General features: G+C 26.2%; 1 protein-coding gene across 1 annotated transcript in view; it reads right to left on the bottom strand.

The window, feature by feature from the left end:
- LOC129916833 (serine/threonine-protein kinase meng-po) overlaps positions 1 to 11976 on the bottom strand; it is a 32005-nt gene extending 20029 nt beyond the window's left edge. The window contains exon 1 of the mRNA XM_055997020.1: positions 11497 to 11976. Within this exon, the coding sequence (XP_055852995.1) occupies positions 11497 to 11509 (13 nt within the window). The 5' untranslated portion in view covers positions 11510 to 11976. The remainder of the gene's footprint in view (positions 1 to 11496) is intronic.
- Between the last annotated feature and the right edge of the window lie 112 nt (positions 11977 to 12088).

Raw genomic sequence — 12088 nt, 5'->3', positions numbered from 1 at the left:
TACACGTGGTTGTAATTCAAATGCAACAAAAAAAATTAATAAAAATCATAGCCGTGTTTTCAGCATTCTATTAAAGACGAAAGGTAAAACAAAATAATTACTTTAGAAATAAAACGAAATGAAATATTTTTTTTTTTTTCAATTTAAGTTTGAAGTGGAGTCGGAAGTAATCTGCGAAATTAAATTTAAATAGTTCAGACTGAAAAAAAGTTACGCATACGCCATAGTGGACCATTTTTGAATGAGTTTAATTTTTTTTACGGAATTAAAGGATATCTTTCTTTTCAAAGGAACTTTTTAATTTAGAAATGTACTTTTTCTGCCAGATTCAGATAACAATTCGTTTAAAAGGTATTTATATGATGGGAAATTGTGCCGGCCGGCCATTTCCAAAGAAGTCTTCAGAAGAGGAAAAAAAATTTAATTCAAATTGAAATCATTCGATATCGTTACCCATTCAAAGCATCCCTTTATTGAGAATCCTCATAAACGTTGTATGAATGCAGGGATTTATTTACATAGGATTCTGAGAATTCTTTCGAATAATGTTTGAGATATCGTAATAAAGAAATAGGTATTTTGTAAAAAGGTTCGATGAAAAATTTGCGATTGGAGTTAAATTCAGCTTCCATCTTAAAAATACCTATTAATCTGATATTTTTGAGTAAAAATGATTGGCTAAATTGCAAATTTTGTTAACACAAGAAATAAAAAAATACAGATTTAGAAATAAAAAAAAAATTAGATTCAGATGGTCCAAGTGGTTGTGATATTTTGTTAAAATCGGCATAGTTTAATAAGTTATTTACTTTAAAAAAAAAAAGTATTTTTATGGAAAAAAGACATTATGAAATTTCACGAAAATAAGTTATTGCAATTCAAATTAAGATACAAGAATCGCTCACAGATTCATCTACAAAAAAAAAACTATGAAGATACTAATTTATTTTACTCAATCCCAAAAAAAAAATAATTAACCTTTTGACAATAAAATGAAAAAAAAAATTACTTTGCGCTAAATTTTAGCTGACATTTTTTTTCCGTTTTTTAATTTTCATCCACTCAATTGTATACATAGTTGTAAACGAATGTGTTTACAGTTTAAAAAGTTTGGATTTTTTGATTTTAAAATAAAATAAATTGCACGACTGGGGTCGCACGTACTTGCTCTTATGGTAAAAGTTATAACTCTAATGTTAAAGCTTTTCATTGAACAAAATGAGGTATATGATATTTTCACGGAATTTCATAAGTGGAAAAAAAAATAAAATCTTTTTTTATAAATAATTAAATACCGTTTTAAATGATCTTTTACAAAAAACTAAGTATGCCATTTTATTTCTTGTATAAAAAGGAATTTTTAGAAAAATTTTTTCGAAAATCGTTAAACCCGTTTTTTTAAAAAATAATTTTTTATATATACAAAATTTCTAACATTTGTCAAAAAAAAAATTGGTAGGCCATTTTGAAGAAATAAATAATTTACACATAAAAATGGAATTTCAAAATTTTTTACCAACCCGTTTCCAAAAAATTGATTTTTCAAAAAAAAATTTTGAAATATTTTTTAAAAATTCAAAAATGTGTTTTTTGAAAAATTTTTTTAAATAACGATAGTTTAAACGTTTCTGTACAAAAATTTTGGTCGAAGCATGTTTTGTCGTTTACGAGAAATTCATAAATCAAAAAAACCATTCTATAGCAGGTACCGTTATTCAAAAAATATTTTTTTTATTTCCAAAGGAAGCTTTTATGTGTTACACTACACACAAAAATTTTCGTTAAAATCGTTAGAGCCGTTTTTGAAAAAAAATTAACTTTTCTATTTCCGTTATATGAAAAGGTACCGTTAGTTTTGGTCCTAAAAAAAAATTTCAATTTGTCCTCTAGGGAATCACCCAAAACTGTTAACTACCAAGTTTTAGGTGGTAGCTCGAGGTACACACAGACAGACTGACAGACAGACAGAATTGCCGGACCCACTTTTTTGGCATTCTCCATCATCGTAATATCATGTAAAATTGTTATCTCGAGTTCGATTTTTTTTACGAATCCTAAACTTGCTTTTAAAATCACTGTCTTACTGAAGAAAAATTGTCATTAATGAATCTATCATTTTAAATAAAGAAAATAAAAAGAAACTGAGTAACTTTTGACTGCCACGATTTTAATTTTAGTTTTAACTTAAATTTTTACTTGTTGTTTTTTAAGTTTTTTCAATATTAAGTTTTTGTTCTCAAAATATATATTTGTTATAAAATATTATTATAAAATTTCTGTTGAATTGAAAACCTTTAATTTTTTTTTAACGGAAATAAATATTATATTCCCTACAAATTTGGATCTAAATATTATAAATATTGGAATACTGGGAACTCAAGGTAAAATATGAGCTCTATCGAAACAATAGTTATATTCTTTTGAATACAAAAACAATGCTAAATGCAGATGACGGTCAATTTTCCAAACAGCTAATTCACAAAAAAGTTAAACTTGCAAAATATTCAAGAGCCTCAACCCGGCCACTATGATATTAATGGTAACTTTCACAGCCACAAACAAAACATTTCAATGCCATATAATCTATAACTATCGAAAGATAAAGACACTTGCTACAAAACCTCATTTGCCGAATTACGATAAGAAGGGGAGAAGTTACGATAAAACAGATGAACATTTATATATGAATAAATACATACTGGTCAAGTGCCGAATAGTCTTCCATGGTCGGGTAAAAAACAGAAACACGGATGCCAGCTTACTGTTGCATTTTTTTATGGGATTTAACTTCTTTTCTTTCATAAAAAATAATTTTTTTTTAGTCCTCCTAAACAACTCTGGTAACGTAGGCAGACCATTCTATTAATATCTTTTTCCTTCACGTGTAAAATAAAAAATCACAAACTTTTCGTACCAAAAAAAAAAAAACAACAGACTAGACAAATCTACAACAAAAAAAAATTTATGAATTCCCAAACATAGACCAGACCAAACAATAACCTACGAGTATTTTCTGAATTTCATATAACCAATTCTACATATAGAAACATTGTACATCTTCTATATTTACCTCCAGCAACAACAACAACAAAAAAAAAACTGTTCAATATAACAATAATTTATTATTAATTGATTTCAAATTAATTTATTTTTCCTTTATACTCTTACAACAACTTGATTTGTTGGTTTTTGAAAAATGAAAAATATTACCCTCTAATTTTGATATAATGATACACTTCTAGAATATACATACAAAATACTCGTAAGTGGAACGCAATGAGCTAACCATAGATCTAATTTATTTATTTATTCAAGGTCCAAAAGCACAGACTGGAGGTGTGCAATTTATAAGTCTGTTGCTGAAACTGCAAACATCTTTATTTTGCTTTAAATTAGTTTACCTAATTTACGTACACACAGCAAGAGTGATTTTTTTTTTGTGGCTCTTCTTCAAATTAGATATCTCGCAACCACCCACAAATTGAATTACTCATTTTTTTTTTTTGCAACACCAACAAAAGATGAAAACCATTCTATTTGGTTTATATATCCTACCACCAAATGATGTAAGAGCAATCAAGTCAATGACGTCAAATCTAGATAATGGCAATGAACTGATGAAAGTATACCAAATCCAGGAAATAACATCCATCCACCAAAAAAAAAAGGACATGCTATCATTTATCATTCTCATATACATACAAACACACAGACTATAACAAAATTACAACTAATTTTTCCGGTTAAATTTCAATTCTTGAGCAAAGCACCACGTGTAGGTTGAAAAATGAAGTTTGTTCAGAAGAAAAAAAAATCACGTATACGCCACAGTGTACATAACACCATCATCATGACATTTTCTTTCCTTTTATGGAATTTCGTTGTTTTTCTTGTTTCTTATTGCGTGGGCGTTTTGTGTTCTCTCTCTCTTATGATACACCTTTAGGGAATGGATTGATGTAAAATTAAACTGTTATGTGAATAAATTACAGGGAACACAGAACCTACTCTCCTAACGAAGTCATTCTTATGAAAAGCAAACAATTTTATCCTTCTAAAATAAACACACACTCATACCCCCCATATTCCATAGTACAACTTTCAAGATGTGTATAGGGATTTTCTCTCGTTCTCTTTATAATTTATTAAAGTGACGCAAATCAAAAGGACTCTATTATTATAAATTTAAACAACCCCCTGTTGGATATGGCCGTCGGCATGGCACTGACATTCACCCTTTCCTTGAAAAATCTCTGTCTATCGTGTCTGCTGTTTTTTTTTTTCAATCTTGAATGCGTGGGTAGGTTTTTTTTGTTGTTGTTTTTTTTTTTTACTTTTTTGTTGATCGTATTTTTTTGCGGAAAACAGATTTTCTTTTTTAATAAAGAATTTGTGGTAAAAAAGAAGAAAGAAAGAAAAAAGAAATAAAATAAAAAATAAATAAATACATTTTTCTCCATCGAGACGTAAGAAATTAATTCAAAAAATTAAGTTTATTGACTACGAGCGTAACAATCAACCATCATAAAATTAAAAAAATTTTATAGTGCGATGTCAATTAATGAGAAAGTGCTCTCTCTGTTTATTGAGATGATCCTTGAGCATATACTCTTAGATCTAGCTTGCTTATTTGAATTTCCATTTTGTTGTTCTTTAAAATTATATATGAAATGCGTTTTATTTTTTCCCATGTCGTTTTCTTTGAGTTTTTCTTTTTCATAAAAAAAAAAAAAAAAACATCCCTTGGGGTAGAAAGAGGGGGTGAAAAAATATATACTAAGGTGTTTTATATTTAATTTAAAAATTTTCTTATATAAAGAATTTCAGGTTAATTAAAAATCAGTCTGACCTCGAAGCTAAGTTTATTGACAGAGTTTATTGTGAATAAAAATAGGAGATATAAAAAAATATAAGAGCGAGAGAGAAAAGTGATAAACTGAATTTTTAAGTAGGTAGATAAATATTTTTTTATCATTAATTTTTCTTTTTTTTTTGCAAAAAAAAATTATTTGAAGAAAAGCTTCCTCTTATTGTTTTTCTGTCATGTGGTTGTTTTGACAGCCACAAATTACAACAATAATTCGATAAATACGAGAACAATAATTGTGTTTTTTATTTTTATATTTTCAATACCGTCAATATACGTACCATGTGTTCGCATATTGTGTGTTAATTTTCGGGTTTTTTTTTTTTTTGTTTAAATTGTTTTTTTTTTTTTTACCATTTAGTATGTACGTCAAACTAACTTGTCGATAAATGATTATTTATTTTTTTTTTTTAGAAGAATAAAATGTTTTTTTAGTTTATGATAATAATCATAAATTAAATCTGAAAATTAAGATCAATGATGAGGGATATAGTACAAAAATAATATATCGATTTTATAATAATACATTTTTTTTAGTTTAATTTTTTTCAGACCACCATGGTGTGAAATATGAAAATATGTTAATTTTTTTCTATTACTTTCGCGAACAAAAAAAAAAACAGACAAAATTATGATGACAGCTTAATCGAATTAAAAAAATTTAAATTGACGATTTTGGAATGTTGTTTAAATATTTTTAGATTTTTTTTTTTTTATTATTATTTTTTTCTATTTTGAGTGTGAGAAATTTTAGGAAAACAAATATTGCACAAAATTTTTTATCAAATTTTGTGTGTTTTTTTTTTTTTTTGTTATTTGTTAGAATAAATAAGCATTTTTGATAAGTGCAAATTGAGAGAATACACAAATACACAAATATAGTTGGAAATATTTTGTTTTGACATTTATGTCAATCATCATAATTGGAAATTTTATAGTCTACAATTTGGGATCTATCAGATTTTTGGTTTTTTTTTTTTTGTTGTGATCAATTTCAAATGTTGAACCTACAACATTCTTATATACCGGAAATTTTGTAAACTATTTTCAATAAATTTTTCTTCTAAAATATTGATTTACGAGTATAATTTGAATCGGTTACAAAATACACGATTTTTTGTTAGAAGTTTTAGCTTTTGACTTTTTAACAGATAATGGTCTTACTGGTAATTTTATAGTTCTTTTGATATAACCTGAAAAAAGTTGAAGTTCATAATTTCAAGTTACATAATTTTTTCACAAAAATTGTGTAAATTCCAAAATTCGATTTCTAGAAAATTTAAAAAACAAAATTTCACAAATACATAATTTTTTTTATTTTAAAATTTTGTAACTGTAAAAGTCTTTGAATCAAAAATTTCCAGAATACTTGAAGTCCATAAATTTGTAGGTATATATTAAAATTTTTTATTCCTAAACACTGTGAACGATAACAGAAAATTTTTGGTTTTTGATGAAATAAAATGTACAACTTGGTAGAAAGAACTCGCTTTTACAGTTTAAGTTGCTTATAATTTAAAACATTTTTTAATAAAATTTTCTTTAGTGTAAACTTAAAAAAAAAAAAAAAATTCTATCTACTTTTTCAGAGAATTTGAGCTTAAAAAAATGATTTCTTCTATAAAAATACATAATATTTTAACAAAAACAAAATTGAAAAATCTATGAGGCAAAAAAAAATCTTTTTTATAAATGCCTACATTATGCAATTAAAAATATTTATGAATATATTTAAAATCAAAATAGAAAAATCAATATTTCGTTTTCGAAAAAAATTGATTTTTTTAAATTCAAATATTTAGTTATTTTTGTAAAATTTAGTTTTTAAATAGTTAAAATAGCCGTGTTTTATTGGTAACTCAGTACTTAGCTCAGTAAAATTTTACACGGGAAACAACAACAAATGATTGCTAAGGATAAACAAATGTTTTGTATTTGTTGGTTTACAGAGAAAATGTTTTTATAGACTTATACATTTTTGACCCTTCAACAATATAGGATTATAAAAAATAAATAAAAGTTATCGTTTTTTGTTGTTTGCAGCATAAAATATTTACTTAGTAAAATACTGAGTACCAATAAAACACGGCTAATATAACTAAATGTTTGGAAGAAAGACAAAAATTGTGATTTTGAAAAAAAAAAAATTATCAAATTATAGACTTCATCAAATATTAACACTTGATTTTTTTTTTCATAAAAATCATTTGCGTTTTTAATACTTTTAATATTTTTTTTAGATTTGAAGAAAATGTGAATTATTTTACTATGCTTGTTATGTTTATACGAGCGACTTTTTAAGTGTCCATAAATAAATTTGCTTTGATGAATAATATACTAATTACACTGGTCAACAAGGTTTTTGTTACAGACACCAAGATATACTTTTCTATAGGTTTTTTGGGTGCTGAGCTCGAATCCGAAGTCAGAACAATTCTATCACATCACGTTTTTGAGATAATCCCGTTAGAAAATCGAAAATGCCGCTTTTTACCAGTTTTCGAGATTATTTCTTAGCTTTTGGTTATTTGTTTTAAATAAATTTGTAACGGTTTTTAATAGAACTAAATCTTGTCTTTCTAAATCCGTTTAAATCTTTTAAAAATCTCTTATCTTTTTTGAGAAATCTGAAATTGAAATCAACGTGTTTGGTATATCTCATATTTATTTGCTTTTAAAAGTTAATCTCGAAATGTTCTTTGCCAATCGCTTTCAAATTTTGACACAACGTTTCATTTACATTCCAGTAAGTTCTTATCTTGTTTTTAACAAGAAAAAAATTATATTTTTCTCACTAGTAATTATTTAGTATAACTATCTGACACGGTCACGCTTTGATGTATCTCACTGCGATTCACCACCTTCGCAAATATAAAAACTTGCAAGATTCTAAATGGAACGTTGTGTCAAAATTTGAAAGCGATTGGCAAAGAACTTTTTGAGATTCGCTATTAAAAGTAAATAAACATGAGATATACCAAACACGTTGATTTCAATTTCAGATTTCTCAAAGAAGATGAGAGATTTTTAAACGGATTTAGAAAGACAACATTTAGTTCTATTAGAAACCGTTACAAATTTAAGAAATAATCTCGAAAACTGGTAAAAAGCGGCATTTTCGATTTTTTAACGGGATTATCTCAAAAACGTGATGTGATAGAATTTTTTTGACTTCGGATTTGAGCTCAGCACACCAATCCTATAGAAAAGTATACCTTGGTTTCTGTAACAAAAAAAAAAGTTTAATTTTGTTGACCAGTGTTATTTTTTAAGACTTTAACGAAAAATTAAAAAAAAAAAAAACAAAACAACAACCATAGATTAAAAACAAAGTGTGAATACTTATGATTTGTATAAACAAAAAAAAAAGTAAACATACTAAACTGAAGCGGCTAAACATTATACGTAACTTCGATCTTATATTCCTTCTTTTTTTTCATAAAGAGATCAAAATCAAAAAATTATTATGGCCTATTTTTTTCTTAGTCTTTTTCGTTTATAATAAAAAAAATACAGTAACAGTATAGTAGTAAATGCTATTAATAAATTTTATAACTTATAAAAATCTATTTAAAACAACAAAAAGCTTCCTCGTCTAGTCTGTTTTATTTTTTTTTTTAAAGAAACAACAATGAAAATTATTTAACTATGAGGCTATTAGACAAAAGGTGTTTTTTTTTTGTATGTACAAGTAGTATATGGTTGAGAATTAACAAGAATGAAGAAGTCTAATAAATTAACTCTTTGAAAAAATTAAGACACACGAATAGATGATGGTGCTTGAGATACTAATTATAAATAGTTCATTGAACCAAATTATTCAAAAATAGGACAAAAGGAAGCATAAATTAGTCTAATGGATTGTGTGTTACTTAACTTATGAACAAATTTGAATTCTACTTATAATAATTGAGCCATCAAAAAGAAGAAATATACCTACCCACCTACGTCATTTGGACTTGTCAAAGTCAAATTTTTTAATGGATAAATGAAACAGCGAAAAAAACACAACAATTTTGCTATATTTTTTACACATCTGGCAGTTTGATATTTTGAAATTTCAATAAGATTCCATCCTGCTATAGATCATTATTTATAAAACCTAATAGCTGTGATCAATGAGTAATTTCAAACGCTGTGACAGCAGCAACATAACTTTTTCTGATATGCAATTTTACTATCGTTTTTTTTTTTTTGTTTTAATTTTTGTTAAAAATGTTTAATTTAAGAATGCTAAAACTTTTTATGTAAACATTTTTTATACAAAAATTTTATAAAAAATTAAAAACTATAATAATTTTTTAACACAAAAGCACAAAGCGATGGACTATGACGACAGAGGTTTGCGTTCAAATCCCAGCCTCCAAAATTTGTTTCTTTTGTATTGCATCTTGCGCAAAAGCACAAGTGCAGACCCGGCGGAAAATTGTTGGACCTTTCTATTCTTGCATGTTTATTATCAAAATGCAAAGGCCTGTTGGTTTTGAACTCATATCTTTGCACAAAAACTGCCTCCGAAACAATGAAAAAAAAAATATTTGGATGCTAACAACTCAGCAACCAGACTTCCAAAAAAACTTTTGGTTTTCAGTTATAAATAGAGTTTAAATACACCTTAATTTGTATGTCTTACTCGATGGACTTCGAAGAAATTTTTGAAAATGCATTATTTTTAGGCAAGGGGTTAACCTTGATTTTTTCTCGAAAATCCGAAAAAAAATAAATTTCTAACTTTTTTACACAAAAAGATAGGCCTGTTTATTGTGGCCTCGTATCTGTGAACCATTACTTGTTTGGATACCTTGATCCGAAAATATCTGCTTTCGAATGTAAGAAAAAAAAATATTTCGATTGTAAATGATTTAGCAACTACATAATATCTCCAAGAAAATTTGGGTTTCAATTATGAATAAAATTAAAGAAAAAAATTAAAAAGAAAAACGCCTCGAGAGGCAATTTTTAAACTTGTATTAATTTGTTTTTGAAAAGAAAAAAAAACAAGGGTACACATTGCCCACAACCTGAACAGTTGGATGGATTTTCTTCAAAATTGGTACCTACATATATTTTTTTAATATCTCGTTTTAGAGTGATACCTCCCTTATACAAATTTCGAGGTATTGCAATTTTATTGGAAACGACTGAAAAGATTTTGATAAAAAAAAAATTCAAGTATAAATATTTTATGAAGTATTTTTTTCAAAAATCATAATTTTTATAACTTTCTTCCAAATTATTAGTATTTTTTTTTTTATACAAATCAAAAATAACTATTAGAATTTAAAAAAATTATCAATTTTTTGTATGGATTTGTGAAATTTTTTGTATTAATAAAATTTTAGAAATTGAATTTTGGAATTTACAGAACTTTTTAGAAAAAAAGTTTAAAAAGTGAAATTTTTAAATTCAACTTTTCGGGTTATATCCAAAGAAATACTAAAAGACCAGTGTGACCATTTTCTCTTAAAAAACTAAAAGTACAAAGTTTTTCTTCTCTCTCGTAAACTATTGTATAATTATTATAACTGTATAAATGTGTTCTAGCATATTTTTGGTTTCAAAAATATGCTAGAACACATTTTTTCAGTAACAATATGCCATATGAGCCTTATGTTTGACAAAAGAAAAACTATTTTCTTAGCAATCATTTATTCGAAAAAAAATGTTACACATACGCCACAGTGAACTAAGAATTTTTAAATAACTTAAGAGTCAAACAAAAATACCAAATATTTAAAGTTTTTAAATCTTTAGCTGCATTAAACATTCCGATGTGAATTCGATTTTGTATTTACTATGTGAGGAGGTACCTGCTATACAGTTTTTCAAAACATAATAATGAAATTCTTATTCTTGATTAAGTTCTTTTATTGAATAACATTCTAAGGATTCTTTTATATAAAAAAAGAAAAAAAAAAAGAAAATAAAACAGTTAACTTGTTGTGATTCCCACACGAGTATTCCAAAACAAATGTCTGATTTCTTAATGATCCTATTTTTCAAGACCAAAGGCAGTAACATTAAGTGTATCTACTTTGTGTTTGTTGTTTTGTGTGTTTTACATTCTTTAAATTGTTGAGCTTTATTTTTATTATGTTTTGTTATAGTAACCCTGAGTATAATAAAAATAAAAACAGAATCCTTTTTCTTTGACCTTTTGTTGTCGAGGCCATATCTCTATACCTACCTTCATTCCAAGTCACTCAAAAATTAATTAAAATAAGATAAAAACCCTTCACACAGTAAAGATAAATATATATTATAATCCTCGTGTGTTGCTAGCTTTTTTTGTCTTATTTTTGAATCCTTAAAACTCAATTTATTTTTATTTTGCAATCCAATTATATCGCACATAAAGGACCTTTTCTTGTTACATCTCATTCTCTTGTTTTTTTACATGACTGCAAGAAACACACAACGAACCAAGTGTTTTTTTTACCTTTAATGGCGCGCAAAATATAACACCTGAGAATACTAACAACAACAAAAAATGACATTTATGACTCCATTGAAGCTTTCCTCATCCACATAAGTCTCAAAATAGAAAATAATGTCCTTTGTTTGAAAGGATATAAAAAAGCAAACACTGCACATGCTGATAGGTTTTTTATTTTAAAAAAAAGACTCACCTAGGCTCCCCATGAGGATTGAAAAATTATACAGCCGGCGGCGTCTGGAACACTTGAAGATAACCAATCCAATTTAAAGAAAATAAATCTTATAGAGATGAGTTTCCTAACTCAATATTCTGGTATTTTAATCTTGGAAACCTTGTCACTATAATAAAATTGCACTATTTCACTTTGACACTTTTTTTTTTTTTCTTAAGTGGAATAGATTCAATTAAAAAGACAGTCTCTTCACATTTCCGATAGAAGATACATTTTTTTTTTGTAAATAACTTCACTGGATAAATCCGTAAGATATTAAATAAATTTTAATAAAAATATATAAAAAAAAAGGATTTTTTTTTAAATTTTATATTTCAGTTAAATTATCCTTGAAGAAAATTTTTGTATTTATTTTTTTTTTTTTTTAATTTTTAAGAATAAAATTAAAAAATCATAGAAAAATTATATAGAGAACAGATAGCGAGATAGAACAGATGAGATCCAGAGGATGCGTCTAAACTTAATGCCACCGAATTGTTCGAATCTCACGTTTTTATATGTATCTTTATGAATAAACGGCCAGCAACATAGTACTCAGCACACAAGGCAC

This window comes from Episyrphus balteatus, chromosome 3 (assembly GCF_945859705.1).
Source record: "Episyrphus balteatus chromosome 3, idEpiBalt1.1, whole genome shotgun sequence".
Taxonomy (NCBI): Eukaryota; Metazoa; Arthropoda; class Insecta; order Diptera; family Syrphidae; genus Episyrphus; species Episyrphus balteatus.
This window is presented reverse-complemented; position numbering and strand designations above follow the sequence as displayed.